This window comes from Saitoella complicata (assembly GCF_001661265.1).
Source record: "Saitoella complicata NRRL Y-17804 unplaced genomic scaffold SAICOscaffold_16, whole genome shotgun sequence".
Lineage (NCBI taxonomy): Eukaryota > Fungi > Ascomycota > Saitoellomycetes > Saitoellales > Saitoellaceae > Saitoella > Saitoella complicata.
Window position 1 is genome coordinate 215489 of NW_017567007.1, and position 14832 is coordinate 230320.

The following is a 14832-nucleotide window of genomic DNA, read 5'->3' on the forward strand; positions in this document are numbered from 1 at the left end:
ATCCCCGATCCATCCACCATTACATCTCACTTCAACCCCATCGCCACCTTCGAGTTCTCGTACACCATGTAACTGATACTCACACTCGGCGCAACCTTCATCAAGTTGGGAGCCAATCCTCGATACAGGCCTTTGTAGCCTTCTTTTTGCAGCGTTTTCCGAGTGACGTCGATGAGGCCGTCATATGTCTGCGGATGTGATGCAGTGCCTTGTGCTTGTAATCGCGTTCGTAGAAGGTTCAGCGGATATACGAGTGTTGCACCGATACTCCCCGAACATGCACCGATGGCAAGGACAATCATGTTGTTGGCCTTTACTTCGTGCTCGTCACATCCCAGTCGTTTTGCGGTCTGTTTGATGTAATATCTCTTCATTCCCTCGAACAGACCGAGGTCGATTGATGCGTATGGGAAGATCCCAACCATACCGAGGGGTAAACCTCGGTAAAACCCGGCAATACCATTTTGAGACCACATCTTCTTGGCGGTACGGATGAGAAGCTCGTTCCCTTTTGGTTTTGTGTTTTTGGTCGTCTCGCATTGTACCCGGAACTTAAGCGTGTCGATGGGATATACCGAAATCTGTGATACCGCACCCGCGATTCCACCACTCATGAACCTTGCCATACTTGAGATATTATTCACGTCCGTTCCCTCCACACTAGCCGCGAACCTCTTCGCTGCCTCAAAACTCCCGAACTTGATCGCACTTTCCGGGAAGATCTTCACAACGTTCAACCCGTTACCGACGAAGAAACTCCGTGCTCCACCTACCCTGTAGATATCCTTCACAGCCTGTGCCATTGGTTCGAATGCACGTCGCATGGCTTTTCCGAGTTTCGCTTTCTTCAGTGCGGAGGTTGCTGTTTTCCGTGGACCCGTCGAGGCGATGAGGTAAACTTTTAGACGGTCGAAGGGTGCTGTGCATGTTCGTGATACCGCTCCCGCGATTCCTCCGGCAAGAAAGTATCCCATCCCATCCAGCGTCTCCTCACTCAGAAAAGCATCTCCTTCTGAGGATGAATGCTCCATTGAGAGGAAGTAGTCGAGAACGGTCTCGAGTTTTGGCGCGTCCGTTGAGGGCAGGAACAGAAGGTAATCTCTCCACTCATCGAAGTCGATATACCCATCATCCTTCTTGTCCACCAATTCAAACAACTGATTAATCGTGTCCATATGGCATTCACACCCAGCCTCATGCATCGCCTCCTTCACTTCCGCCAAACTCAACCGCCCCGCCCCGTTCTTATCCAACTTCTTGAACATAAACCACAACTGCAACTCACTCTCATCCACCCAATCATGAAATTCCTGAAACGTAATGATTCCATCCCCATTCTGATCGATACTCTCCAAAATTGCGCCAGCATGATTCAACGGATGATTTATCTTCGCCAACCCGCGTTTCAGACCAGCGAGATCAAGGTGTCCTTCATGTTTCGTATCGAGGAACCGAAAGAGCCTCCGTATTCTGGATTCTCTGTCTGGACCACTCTCGTATTCGCGACCCATGGTTGTGTGAAGCTATGATTGCATATGCCTGACTCCCGTCGACGTGGATGGTAGCGAGTAAATGCTGGAAGAAAAAAGAAAAACGGAATTGAGTGGGGCAGTGTTTAAAGTCGGACCAGCCGCGTCAATTGCTTCGAGGAGCGTTTGTTGAAGGGTGTTTGCTGCTTGTTTTTGTGGTGTATACTTTGGGTAACCGAGCAAAATGTACCCAGGTAATTGGCGGGGCTGTCAAGAAAGCGAAACGACGTCGAGGCACCGCGCAGGACAGCCGGACAGCATACACCCGGCCCCATCCCCCATTTGAACCTCCGCTCGAAGGAAGATGATGGGATATGGCAGCAAATTATTGGGCGTCTTCGCAGAGGTTCGCTAGCACTGACCCATCCGCGATTTGAAGGCTGACATTCGCCCAACAGACACCATTGGCTGTTTACCAGATCCCAACTCGATGAAACGCACCAAGATGACCTACGGCTATGCACGCCCGACGAACTTCGTTACTTGAAGATCTACTTTTACGGACGTAAGTACCTCGTCACGAATTTGGTCGATATCGAGCCTGACACCAGGGTATATGCAGTTATACTCCGTCTTGGTAAACGGTTAAACCTGCGCCAACAGCCAATTGCGACGGCAACAGCGTACTTTTCGAGGTTCTATACAAGGTGGGCACTTCTGGGTTGCTTCCTCGCTTGTGGGTGTGTTAACAATTTACCCACAGGGCGCAATACGTCGAAACGAACCCGTATCTGGTTTTGACCACATGCCTCTACCTCGCCTGCAAGACCGAAGAGTCTCCCGTGCATATACGCACGGTCGTAGCCGAAGCTCGGCATATATTCCCGGAACATGTACCATCCGATACCACCAAAGTCGCCGAATGCGAATTCTACCTCATTGAGGAATTGGGATCTGATCTCGTTACGTTTCATCCGTATACTACGGTGATACGACTAAAAGAGGTATTGAAGATTGCACAAAATGACTTTGAGACGATATGGACGACAATCAACGACACGTATTCAACGGACCTCATCCTCCTACACCCACCGCACATCATCGCAATGACAGCAATCTACATCACCCTGATCCTCCCACCCATTCCCTCCCACAATTCGGTCTCTCACGCCGTGTTCACCATGGAAAGGGAGGTTGAGAAAGGGACTACGAGGGATAAAGACACCTTGATGGATTTCTTCGCAAAGGGTAACATCGATATGGAGGCTGTCGCGGAATGCACGCAGGAGATTATGAGTTTGTATGAGGTGTGGCAGGGTTTTCGGGAGAGGAGCTGTAAGGAGGTGGTACAGAGGATGTTGAAAGCCGCGGTGGTGTGACGGGGAGGAGAGGGTGGGAACATCACAAGTCTTGGCACGCCGATATCGATGTCGGACGAAGCGGACGAAGTCACAGCCCCGATAACAAACAAATCAGGCAACATCAAAGCTTAGCATCGCAATATATAAGTTTCCCAACAATAGCAGAGCGCATGATTAAGGTGTTTGCGGTTGCGTTTGGTTGCGCTGTGGCTTCAGCCGCGGTGTTGTGCCGTGCGCGCTTCATCTCGGAGAGCTTGGCCCGCGAAAAAGACAAGAGAGGACACCTGTACACCCACCCCGTTCGCAGCCTGATCGACGTTACCGTTACCACGACGATTATATATTCACTGCGTCACCTCTACTCGCTCCTACAACAGCCGCGCCTACTGTTTACACCTTGACGATTGGAGGTCAGACGGCAACGATCATACAACATGCCTGCACAAGTCTCTGAGCCATACACCCTCGTCACTGGCGGCGCTGGATATATCGGATGCCATACGGTTCGTCTCTCTCACAACTTTAGATGCGCAATTGACTGACATACGTCGCAGGTGGTCGAATTGATCCAGGCTGGCACGAAGGTCGTCGTGGTAGATAACCTCTGCAACTCCTCAGAAGAAGCGATAAGACGCATCGAGAAGATCACAAACACCTCAGTACCATTTCACAAAGTCGATATCACAGAATACGATGCGCTGAACTCCGTCTTTAAAGAATACAATATCGGCGCCGTCGTCCACTTTGCCGGCCTGAAAGCCGTTGGAGAGTCGGGTGAGATTCCCTTAGAATACTACCGCGTCAACGTCGGAGGAAGCATCACCCTACTACGAGTCATGCAAGAGAACAAAGTCAACAAGATCGTCTTCTCGTCATCAGCGACCGTATATGGTGACGCAACTCGCTTCGAGAACATGATCCCAATACCAGAACACTGCCCAATCGGCCCGACAAACCCTTACGGCCGCACAAAATCCGCGATTGAAGACATGATCCGCGATCACTGCGCCGCAAACCCCGACCTCATCGCCGGACTTCTCCGGTATTTCAACCCCTGCGGTGCGCACCCCTCCGGCGTCATGGGCGAAGACCCCTTCGGAATCCCGAACAATTTGTTACCATACCTCGCACAAGTTGCGGTGGGACGCAGAGAATACCTACAAGTCTTCGGAAACGATTATGCCAGCCGGGACGGAACCCCAATCCGTGATTACATCCACGTCGTCGACCTCGCCCGCGGCCACCTCGCCGCCCTCAAGAAGCTCTCTGCGCCAGAAACGAAGGGCTGCTGCGTCTGGAACCTTGGCACGGGCCACGGCTCCACCGTCCTCGAAATGGTCGATGCATTCTCTAAAGCGGTAGGGAGGGAGCTACCGTATAAATTCGTCGGGAGACGATCGGGGGATGTGTTGGATTTGACTGCGTTGCCGACGAAGGCGAATAAGGAGTTGGGGTGGAAGGCGGAGTTTACGGTTGAGGATGCGTGTAGGGATTTATGGAGGTGGCAGAAGGGGAATCCGTATGGGTATCAGACGGCGGAGGAGGTGGGGGAGGTGAATGGGAAGCATTAAATATACCTATGGGGGTTTCGGGAGTATATACATGTATGCCTAGCGGAGAAGGGACGGAGCAGGATTTACACACTTATACCACTTCCCATATCAATATAGGGACATTTATCATTCATTCCCTACGCTCCCACATCTGATACTCATATTTCACATCCCCTTCATTAACCAAGCCTTTTCCAATTTCGACCCCCGCCCACTGCTCCAACTCTTCCTGCGTCTTCTTTTCCCACCCGCTCCCCTCCTTTCTGAAATCCGGGGTGAAGTATGTATCACATTCGAAATCGTTCTCAATCGCCGTAAACAATATCCGGTTTGACTCTGGCAGTGCCATAGCCGCATTATAGATCTGTGCACCACCGATCACGAAGACGTGATGCAAGGGTGTTTCCAGCTTCTGGAGTAGTTCCAGCGCGGCGGGTAGTGAGCGGACGTGGTACACATGCTCCACCTCCCCTAACTCCATCTTTTCCGCCCGAGAAATAACGACATTAACGCGTCCCTTTAACGGCCTGAACTTCAGTGGGATACTCTCCCAACACTTCCGGCCCATGATGACTGCATTCATCGCAGAGGGCTGTGAAGGGGATGCGGGGACGGCGGTTGTGATCTTTGCAAAGTAAGCCATTTCTTTGCGGAGGCGCCAGGGAAGGCCGCCGGATTTGCCGATACCGAGGGCAGAGGAGGTTGCGGCAACAACGTGGGTTAGGGAGAGGGGTTTGGAGGAGGACATTGTTGTTGTTCGTGGGGTTTGTATGCTGTGCGGTCGTGTTGAAGGCGCGACGTCAGGAAGACGCGACGAAGGTGAGCCGTGTTACTAAGAATAGATTCGACATACTCCCGGGGTCGTTTCAAGGTTTGACCGAGAGGACTGAGGCTTACAATCTCGTACCAGGCAGACCTTCAATTGCAATTGTGAAATGTTCATAGGGTTGCAATTGTGTCGCGCAAAGAGAACAGCCTCTCCTTTGTATATCACCCACGAGTCCCATGTTGGGCACCCCTGCAGAACCCGCCCGCGTCGATGGAGTTGTATCCAAAAGACGTAACGACGAACAGAACGCGTTGGAAAGCCTTCGTAGGACTCAATTACGGTTCGAAGACGATTCAATGTTCAACAATCAGCCAGCAGGTATGCCGTCTTGTATCCAATTGGCCTGCATCCTCATGCGCTAACATCCCAAAGCTGGCAATCGACGAACAACAAGACGAAGAATCTCTGATCAACCAGCCAATCCCCTCCCCGAATACTCTGGAATCACAGCCGGCGCACCATCCTTCTCGTACGGTTCTCCGAACAACGCACGATACAACGCGCCGAGACTCAGTGACTATAACGTTCCAATCCACGACGTCCTCGACCGCGCAATTCAGAAGACTGAAGCGCGTCTCAGAGGCGTGGAAGAGGGAGAACTCGTAAACGGGGTTGCGATGGACCGTATGAAGTCATTTCTTGGAGTAGCGGCTGATGCGATGTTGGATCCCCATTCGCCGGAACAGGACGACGTAAGGAGAGAAGAAGAGGAGGAGGTACACATACCACGGAGATCGCCGAGGAAACATCGGCAGAGTAGTGTACAGCTGCACGAACCTCGGCGAAGACTGCGCAGCGACAAGGATTCTGAGTCCGTACATTCCCAAGGACTAGGAGAAGGACCTTCGAAACCGGCACCACGCACTCGCAAAGGCCGCTCGGCCTCCCCCGTGAAACCCCACCCCCGCCTCCAACCCGCAGCCACAGCACCTCGAAAAGGCAAAGAACGCGCTCGGTCAGCTTCAACCGTCCCCGACTCCAACTCCAATTCCGAAATTGAACCAGAAGACAGCGCGAGCGCCCGGGTTCGCATGGTGGAAGCTACGGAAGGCGCCGAGCGAGAAGCGCGCGAACTGGGTATGAGCCCGGAGGAGACTGCGGTGCATATTACAAGGGCTCAGAGGAAGGCCAGGTATCACGGGATCCCGCCGAGGGAGACGAGGAAGGAGACGAGGTTCAATGATGATGTGGAGAGTTATGTGTATCAACAGCAGAGTAGTGAGGTTGAGCAGGCTGAGGATGACGAAGACGAAGACGAAGACGAAGATCACGACGAGGAAGAGGAGGAAGAGGAGGAGGAAGAGGACCTGTATGCCAGAGACGAGGAGCGACCAGGTGTCTTCAATTCCATCAAGAACTTCCTGATGTTCTGCTGGATCGTCTCATGGTCCCTCATCCGACAACTCCTTGAAGCCATCGCTCGTCTAATCGGATGGGCTCTACGGGGAACCCTCGTGACACCTCTCCGGTTCATCCGAAGACAATTGAGGAATGGGGTGTGGAAGTGGTTAATGGTCATCCCTGTCGCGTATGGGCTATACCGTATGCGATCATTGCCGGCGCAGTTGGCAATTGGTTTGACGAATGAGATTCCATTTTCGCTAAGGACGGCGGGGGGTGCGCCAAGTTATACTGCGCCTACGATTCCGCCGGAGAATACGGATGAGTTGGTGTCGAGGCTGATGAGTCTTGAGCGGCGATTGGCGGATTTCGCATCCGTTAACGATGATCTCGTTAAGAACAATAATCATTTGAATGATTTCACGAAAGAAGTCGGCAGCAAGCAAAAAGGCATGGACGGGTCAATTGGCAGTCTTGGCGACGAGATCCAGAAATTGGTCGCGTCGGCGAAGGATCTCGGTAAGGATGCGAAAGACATGAAGGACCAGGTCCAGGATATGCGAGATACTGTCTCTAGAATGCAAACAGCATTAACCAGCTTCGAGGTCCAATTGGAGCAGAACACTGGCCGATTCAAGGATATCGATGGCAAGTTCGCTACGAAGGACAAGGAAGTGCGCGAGCTCAGATCTACTATCGGTGATGTTAAGAGTGACCTTCGGGAATTGCACAAGGAGGTCAAGGCCTACGCCAATAGCGAATACATCTCCAAGCACGCACTCGAGACGATTGAGAAGTACTTGCCTGCACATGTTGCTGTTAGGACGAACCCGAAGACTGGGAAAGTCGATGTTGCGCCGGAGTTTTGGGCGCAGTTGAAGAGTGCGTTCGCGGAGCGGGAGGATGTTGGGAGGATTGTGCAGAAGGCTGTTAATGAGGCGAGAATTGAGGGATCTTCGCAGAAGCCGGTGGTAATTCAGCCTAACTGGGATGATTTCTTGAGGGAGAATAGGGAGGCGATTGAGGGGATTGCTAGGCAGCAGGGTAACGATTTGTGGGAACGTAAGGAGGACGCGGGTGCAGTCATTTCCCGATCCGCATTCTTGGACTTGTTGCGTGAGAGAATCGGAGACTTGGGTGAGGATATCGAGCGTATACTCAAGGATCTCAAGTTCTCCTTGGAGAAGTACACGGACGACGAGGTCAAGACTGCCATTTCTTCCATCAAGGGTCGTCAGGGTACACCGCAGTCTCTCAACCTGACTGACCTCGCACTCGACTCCATTATTGCATCTGCACTTCAGAGATATGCCTCCGAGTCTGTCGGTCGCGCAGATTATGCTGCCTACGCTGCCGGTGCACGCGTCAACCCGTTCTTGACCTCGAAAACGTACGTGATGAAGCCTCGTTCATTTTTCGGTCGTCTCCTTCCTTTCTCTGGGGTTGAGAGTAATCCACCTGCGATTGCGCTGCATCCTGACAACTCCGTTGGGATGTGTTGGCCATTTGCCGGGCAGCAGGGTCAGATGGGGATTAGACTTAGTGCGCGAGTGGTACCGACTGAGATTACGATCGAGCATGTTCAGGTTGAGGTAGCTCAGGATATTACGTCTGCGCCGAAGGAGATTGAGGTTTGGGCTTTCGTAGAGGATGATGACTTGCGTGAGCAGGTTGGTGCGGCTGCCTTGTCGGTGATTCCGCGTCAGAAGGGCGATTTGCCGTCTGTTGGTGTGGATTTCGTCAAGATCGCCAAGTTCACGTATGATGTTTATGAAGAGCAAGCCATCCAGACGTTCCCCATCGCAGACGTCATCAAGGATGCTGCCGTCCCTGTCGAGCAAATCGTAATCAGGGTGTTGAGCAACTGGGGTAATGTGGACTACACGTGTCTGTACCGTGTTAGGATTCATGGTGAGACGCAGCCTAATGCTCGCAGTACGGAAGAGGATATGGACAATGACCGTTTGATCTAAGAATAAGGGATATAAAGCGTGCTACAGGAGGAGCCTGGGAAAGGAATAGTTTAGTTGTTATCTGTTTACCCAATATCGTATACCTATCTACCTAATTATTATTGTCTTTTGTATAAAAGTTAGTGGAGCGAGATTCGAAAAGATATCCTTTGCACTGACCTCTTTCATCCCTCCGTGGGGTTTGTATCGGCGAAAGGATGTTCCGCGCACACAGAGAGGTCATGAGCGGGCCGGGCTCGAAAACGAGGCACTTGCACGGAAAGTGATGTGATGTGATATTGTCGACCGGAAGGTGGAAATACGTGAACACAACTCAAGTATAGTAGGACAGATTTGCACTGCTCCGATGGTTTCAAGACGATGTCGAATGCAGTTGGTGATGTCAACCTATGATGGACGGACTGTGGGAACTTGGCGAGCCCGTTGCCCTACCTAAACTGGCGGTGCCTAGAATCGTTTCAACTTCAGAATTAGAAAGAGTTCCAACGGGTGTCTTGTCCAGTCGCCCAAAAGCGTGCCGCGAAAAACTCCTTGTGGAAAACGTACCGCTAAGAGCTCACACAACAAACAGTTGCCTTGTACGCAAACCGGTATATTAGATGATGAGAAACGCCAAAAACTACTCTAATGCTAATGCAAACCTATGATCATCCTTTACGTATTTACTAACCCCTCAACATCCAAGTAATCAGCCCCATAAGCACCGCACCTGCAACCGCACTTTCAGCCGCAATGACCGTAACATCCTTCCTGCTCAATGAGATCTGTTCTTCACTAACCAGACTCTCCACACTTGCTTTCGTCGCAGGTACGATGGCTTGAACGTTCTCCTTGGTGAAAACGGTTCGGATGATTTCCATGGGTGCTTGGTGGAAGGCGGCAAAGGCTGAGCGCATGATGTCAAGGGATGAGCGGGGTGAGGTGGGAGATGCGGACGAAACTGCGCCGACAAGAGGAGGGTCAATCTCCAACTCGGCCCTAGTGGTAGACGCGAGGCTGACATAGTTCTCCAGTACCTTTTGAGACTCCTCCATAGCGGCACTCAACCTTGCTACCAGAGCCTCCTGGTCAACTGCCTGTGCCTTGACATCCTCCACTGATGGCATTTCCGCAGGTGCTGCCGTCGCCCCAACCGCTCCTTCCTTCCGGACAATGCCTTCCTCCTTCAACACAGTCCTCACCCTATCTTCAAATCCACTAACAAGCTTCCTCCTCTTCCACGGCTCAACCAAAAACAACGTCGTAGCAAATAACAACACATTGAATCCCATCAACCCCCACGTTCCCCACGTACTCGCCTGCCGAATCTTATCACTCCAAATCTGCTCCTCATGATACCTCGATAAGATGTTCTTTCCCAGATCTGCTTGTAACTCTTCCGCTTGTCCCTCTAACTCTGTGAGTCTGGATGCAGCTGCGGCTTCGGCTTGTTCGTTAAGGTGATCGGAGCGGTAGAGCTCGGTGAAACGTTCGACGTCATGATGGAGCCATGTGTGCTTTCGTTGGAGGAGTTCATTGACTTCGCGCTGGGAGGAGGAACGGCTTGCGATTGCTTCTGTGTAGGCCTGTTTTGCGGCGCGGATTGCGGAGCGGAGCGAGAGCAGTTGCGATTCTGTACAATCATCGTTAGAACAGCTATGTCATTCATCGCCAAAGACTGTACCTTGTTCTACTATTCTCTTCTTCAGGGCTTCAATGCTCGAATATCCGGTCACATCGTTGAGCTTTTGGCCTGCGGTGAACAGCGTTGCTTGCAGCTCGTCCAGCCTTGCCGACATCCGTCTCGACAGATCTGAACGCCGCTGTTCCAATGCACTCGGAAGATCCCTCACAGGCTCCTTTGGCGGCGGCACTGCCCTTTCCACACCTTCTACCACCGGCGGTTCCTCAAAGGGCTGCGACGACGCAGCGGTGGAATAATACCCCAAACTTGACCGCCGTGATCTAATCACACCACTGCAACTTCTCCATGACGATTGAAACAGCGACCGTCTACACAGGTTCATGAGGTCCCAATTGTTTTGTTTGTTCAATAATTTCGATGGTAGCTGCGGGAAAGTGTCATTGGCGGGGCGAACGCTGAGATTGGCGCAACCGACCCCGCGGAGTTCAATGCCCTCGAGAAGAGCAGACATCCATACATCCCATAACGAACAGCAATCATGGTCAAGTCAATCGTATTCTCCGACTTTGATGGAACCATTACTTGGGAGTACGTGCGCTGTATCGTTTCATTGTAATGCGATACTTACTCTGGTTATAGCGACTCCAATGACTTCATGACCGACAACTACGGTTTCGGAGTCGAGAAGAGAAAGGAAATGAACGAGAGGGTCTTGAGGGATGAAATTACTTTCAGGGATTCCTTCAAGATGATGCTCGACTCTGTCAAGCTCCCCTTCGAGGAGGCCAAGAAGATCCTTACCGAGAGTACGTCGAACCGTGCATCGCGCATGAACCCCATTCTTACAATGAATTCATAGACATCACCCTTGACCCGGGTTTCCGCCCCTTCTACGAGTGGTGTCTCGCCAACGATGTCGAGGTCATCATCCTCTCCTCCGGCATGGAACCCCTCATCCGCGCCCTCCTCACCAGGCTCCTCGGCGAAGAGCTCGGCTCCAAGATCGAAATCGTCTCCAACTCCGTCGACATCCGTCCCGACGGCACCTGGGAAATCATCTACCACGACGACTCCGGCTTCGGACACGACAAATCCCTCGAGATCGAGAAGTGGAACGCACGTGTCCCTGAGGAGGAGAGGATGTTCTTCTACTGCGGTGACGGTGTGAGTGATTTGAGTGCGGCGGAGAAGACTGGTTTGTTGTTCGCGAAGGAGGGTAGGGATTTGATTGGGTACTGTGACAGGCAGAAGATCCCTTATACTGTCTTCAAGACCTTTGAGGATATTCACAAGAAGGTTGAGGCGATTGTTACTGGTAAGGAGACCATGAAGTCTGTGTCTAGAGTGTAAGATGGTAGTGGATGGACGTGATACGCTACAGTAGTAGGAGGGACAGAGGCATCAAAATTACATACGCAATAGAAGATATTACCCAGGACAGAGCATCTCGAAATTGGACACGAACAGGAACGTTAAATAAGTAGTAGAATTGTATTAAACAGGCAATGGTCACACACGAGGAAGAGGAACAAGGAAGGAGACCTGATCTCACAGTCAGCACTTGCTTCATGCGAAACAACACTCCACCTCAAACTCCACATCACACAATAGAAAACCATGATCATATAAAACTTGTATCAACATTCTTCAACGTCCTCTCCAGGACGAAGCAGGTCAGGGGATTGACAGATTGATTGAGTAAGAAGTTTAGGTGTAATCATTTGCAAAGTGGTTGCAATGTGAGATGCGAGGATGAGGGATGGGTGAGGGAGGAAGAACTTACGCTCAGCAAAGGAGGCAATGCCAACCTAAGATCGTCGTCATCATCGAGGGCCGGGTTGTTATGGTGTAGCGGTTGCTGGTCGATGTTCGCTGGCGACTTTTGTGCGGGCAAATTCATTAGCGCTGGCCTCACGTGCAGCACTTCCCACGATGGTCCATTGCAGAAGGAGTACCAAAACAATAAGTCAATATCGGTTACCGTTTCTTCTTCTTCATCCATAGCATACATCGCACACCACCAGAACCTCAGAGAATGTAAGGCAAAACAGCACTGGCTCCCAAGCCAACAACAAGCCCCAAAAGCGCCCTAACCTTCCTCCTCTCCTTGACAACCTCAATCTCCAACCTCTCAACTTTCGTCTTCTTAACCAACGGCATCTCCTCGTCTTCATCCGCATATAACGCCTCCACATCCCTCTTATGCCTCCTCCTCAACCCTTCGCTCTCCTCCAACGTGTCAACCTCGTCATCAGCATTAGAGCGCATAGCCTCCATCGTCTCCCGCGCAATACGCTTCGACTCCTCAATTTCCGCTTCGATGTCGCGGCCGCCGTCGATTTCATTCTCGACGATGACTTGGCGGGTCTCGAAGGATTGGCCAGTACTGGATTCGGCGGCGGCTTCGTGGGTGCGAACAACGTTGTTGCCGTCGATGAAGCCGTCGTCATGGTGGACGCCCTGGACAATCACGCCTTGGTCGCTGGTGGTGATGGGCTCGCCCAAGACGACGTGTGCAGCCTCGGTACCGACTTCAGATTCAGTCTCGGGCTCGGTGGGAGCTGTGGAGGATTCGCGTGCGCGTCTACTTGAGCGAACAGACCGCTTCGGGTGATTCGCCGCACGCGTGGGGTCCTTACGCGTCGGCCTCGGCGTAGGCTCATCATCAACGTTCGTGGTCTCAGACGGCGCAGCCAACTCCGGCGCCGGCGTCAAACTCGCTCCCCTGGAATACGGCGCTCCCAACAAACCCTCAATCCACGGCAGAATACCATACTCGGTGCCCAACTCCCTCGCATCCTCCGCACCGACCCACGTTCCCGGCGCGCCGTTCGCATCATGCGTCGCGTATTCTTCCTCAATCCACTCCATTTCAGATTCAAGTTGGGCAGTAGTGTGCTCCGGGAAGGAGGCCTTGAACATGTTTGTTGCGCTGATACGAGCAGGTTCGTCTTCGAAGCGCATGATGTACATTTGGCGACCGCTGGGAAGGGGGACCTTGAGGCGGACCATACGTATCGCCCCTTCTTTGAACGCGACGTTTTGAGGACGGCATTTTGGGATAACGGAGTGCGCGTCTACACCGTTCGCGAGGGTGTTGCGAGTCGTGGGGAGTTCGTGACCACGAGTTCGGACGGGCATGGTCTGTGTTTGTTGTGGGTTTGAAGGTGTTGGCGGAGTTGGATAATAATGCTTATAGTTTCCTGGTGTATTGGAGATTCCTGAACGGAGTTGCAAGATGGAGAGGATTCACTGAAGTCCGGAGGTGGGAGGTGTTTGATCGCGAAAGGGAGAAGAGCGTAAGGGCGAGCACCGCTGCCATGAAGTCATATACGTTGGTCATGGAAATATGTACGAAGCAGACCTTCAAAGCATGCAAACAACTTTCAGAATCGAACAATGGTAGCCGTGCAAGGTGTATGCTCCCACTTTTGCGACCCGTTGAGGCCCGGCCCAATGAGCGTCGACTCGAATTTGTGGGTTTGAGGCACACTGCACACTGCAGCAACTGATCAGTACACCAGAAGACCAGACCTCCCCACACACAAGCAGAAATGCCTTCCCTCGTCGCTAAGTCCGCCTTGAGGGCCGCTCTCCGTTCCAGATGCGCTGTCACTGGTACGTTCCACCAGTTTCCCGCTCTCCTTCCGATCACCAGCTCGTGCCGTACGGCCGATTTGACGCCTACCATTAGGGAGAAGCAATAAGGCTCAAGGAACAGTGCTGACGAAGGAACAACAGGCTCCCGCTTCTTGGCCACCCACCAGAACCCTGCTTCTGAGCAGCAGCAGAGCGTCAGGGAGGACTACCAGGAGTCCACCAAGATTCCTGACTTCTCCAAGTACAGGTACGTGACGAACACCATGATATCCAGATATTCACAGTGACACGCTTGCTACTGGTGAATGAACCATTGAACAAATGCTTACAACTGCTTCTACAGGACCAAGCAGTCCGTCGACGGCTCCCGCTCTTTCTCGTACTTCATGTCCGGTACCCTCGGTCTCATCGCCGCCGCCGGTGCCCAGGCTACCGTCTCCGACTTCCTTGCCAACATGTCCGCCTCCGCTGATGTCCTCGCCTTGGCCAAGGTCGAGCTCGACCTCGCCAAGATCCCCGAAGGAAAGAACGTCATCATCAAGTGGCGTGGAAAGCCCGTCTTCATCCGTCATCGTACCGCTGATGAGATCGAGGAGGCCAACAACATTGATGTCTCTTCGTTGAGAGATCCCCAGAAGGATGAGGAGCGTGTTAAGAAGCCGGAGTGGTTGGTCATGTTGGGTGTCTGCACGCATTTGGGATGTGTCCCCATTGGTGAGGCCGGTGAGTACGGAGGCTGGTTCTGCCCATGCCACGGTTCTCACTACGATATCTGTACGTCAATCTCTATGTCTTGCTGTGCGGGATGAATGCTAATGGTTGTTACAGCTGGCCGTATCCGCAAGGGTCCTGCTCCTCTCAACTTGGAGGTTCCTGAGTACGACTTCGCTGACGAGAACACCCTCGTCATCGGATAAGTTATTTTTACGGCGTTGAACGATAGATGAAAGACTACTGAAACGGAAGTGAAAGTGTGAAATTGCGTGGATAATACCTGGTGATGCCATGAAAGGCGAAAACTTTGGAGTCGAAGGCGGCGGAGTGGGATGAAAGGATGACTACTGTCATCTACGAACCTGTCG

General features: G+C 52.3%; 9 protein-coding genes across 9 annotated transcripts; 5 read left to right on the forward strand and 4 right to left on the reverse strand.

The window, feature by feature from the left end:
• Positions 1 to 26: 26 nt before the first annotated feature.
• SAICODRAFT_8330 (mitochondrial carrier) lies at positions 27 to 1511 on the reverse strand (the record flags this gene model as incomplete). The annotated part of the gene is made up of 1 exon (XM_019171309.1): positions 27 to 1511. One exon carries the CDS (start codon positions 1509 to 1511, stop codon positions 27 to 29), a length of 1485 nt encoding a protein of 494 aa, XP_019023230.1.
• A 314-nt stretch (positions 1512 to 1825) lies between these two features.
• SAICODRAFT_72059 (RNA polymerase II holoenzyme cyclin-like subunit) lies at positions 1826 to 2987 on the forward strand. The gene is made up of 4 exons (XM_019170734.1): positions 1826 to 1875; positions 1928 to 2034; positions 2092 to 2176; positions 2233 to 2987. The coding sequence occupies exons 1-4, from the start codon at positions 1844 to 1846 to the stop codon at positions 2846 to 2848; spliced, it is 840 nt and encodes a 279-aa protein (XP_019023231.1). The 5' UTR covers positions 1826 to 1843; the 3' UTR covers positions 2849 to 2987.
• A 118-nt stretch (positions 2988 to 3105) lies between these two features.
• Positions 3106 to 4449, forward strand: SAICODRAFT_94179 (UDP-glucose 4-epimerase). Its single transcript, XM_019171926.1, has 2 exons — positions 3106 to 3333; positions 3385 to 4449. The coding sequence occupies exons 1-2, from the start codon at positions 3265 to 3267 to the stop codon at positions 4399 to 4401; spliced, it is 1086 nt and encodes a 361-aa protein (XP_019023232.1). The 5' UTR covers positions 3106 to 3264; the 3' UTR covers positions 4402 to 4449.
• On the reverse strand, positions 4277 to 5259 carry SAICODRAFT_137439 (uncharacterized protein). The gene has a single exon (XM_019165468.1). The coding sequence runs from the start codon at positions 5129 to 5131 to the stop codon at positions 4514 to 4516; it is 618 nt and encodes a 205-aa protein (XP_019023233.1). The 5' UTR covers positions 5132 to 5259; the 3' UTR covers positions 4277 to 4513.
• Positions 5260 to 5508: 249 nt separating this feature from the next.
• On the forward strand, positions 5509 to 8526 carry SAICODRAFT_8334 (uncharacterized protein; the record flags this gene model as incomplete). Its single annotated transcript, XM_019171311.1, has 2 exons — positions 5509 to 5530; positions 5585 to 8526. 2 exons carry the CDS (start codon positions 5509 to 5511, stop codon positions 8524 to 8526), a joined length of 2964 nt encoding a protein of 987 aa, XP_019023234.1.
• Positions 8527 to 9191: 665 nt separating this feature from the next.
• Positions 9192 to 10304, reverse strand: SAICODRAFT_8335 (uncharacterized protein; the record flags this gene model as incomplete). The annotated part of the gene is made up of 2 exons (XM_019171312.1): positions 9192 to 10138; positions 10190 to 10304. The coding sequence occupies 2 exons, from the start codon at positions 10302 to 10304 to the stop codon at positions 9192 to 9194; spliced, it is 1062 nt and encodes a 353-aa protein (XP_019023235.1).
• A 349-nt stretch (positions 10305 to 10653) lies between these two features.
• SAICODRAFT_66451 (uncharacterized protein) lies at positions 10654 to 11567 on the forward strand. Its single transcript, XM_019170233.1, has 3 exons — positions 10654 to 10738; positions 10790 to 10956; positions 11010 to 11567. Exons 1-3 carry the CDS (start codon positions 10689 to 10691, stop codon positions 11498 to 11500), a joined length of 708 nt encoding a protein of 235 aa, XP_019023236.1. The 5' UTR covers positions 10654 to 10688; the 3' UTR covers positions 11501 to 11567.
• A 487-nt stretch (positions 11568 to 12054) lies between these two features.
• Positions 12055 to 13310, reverse strand: SAICODRAFT_30899 (uncharacterized protein). The gene has a single exon (XM_019167786.1). It carries the CDS (start codon positions 13289 to 13291, stop codon positions 12179 to 12181), a length of 1113 nt encoding a protein of 370 aa, XP_019023237.1. The 5' UTR covers positions 13292 to 13310; the 3' UTR covers positions 12055 to 12178.
• Positions 13311 to 14013: 703 nt separating this feature from the next.
• SAICODRAFT_35888 (ubiquinol-cytochrome c reductase iron-sulfur subunit) lies at positions 14014 to 14667 on the forward strand (the record flags this gene model as incomplete). Its single annotated transcript, XM_019168453.1, has 3 exons — positions 14014 to 14033; positions 14094 to 14524; positions 14579 to 14667. 3 exons carry the CDS (start codon positions 14014 to 14016, stop codon positions 14665 to 14667), a joined length of 540 nt encoding a protein of 179 aa, XP_019023238.1.
• Between the last annotated feature and the right edge of the window lie 165 nt (positions 14668 to 14832).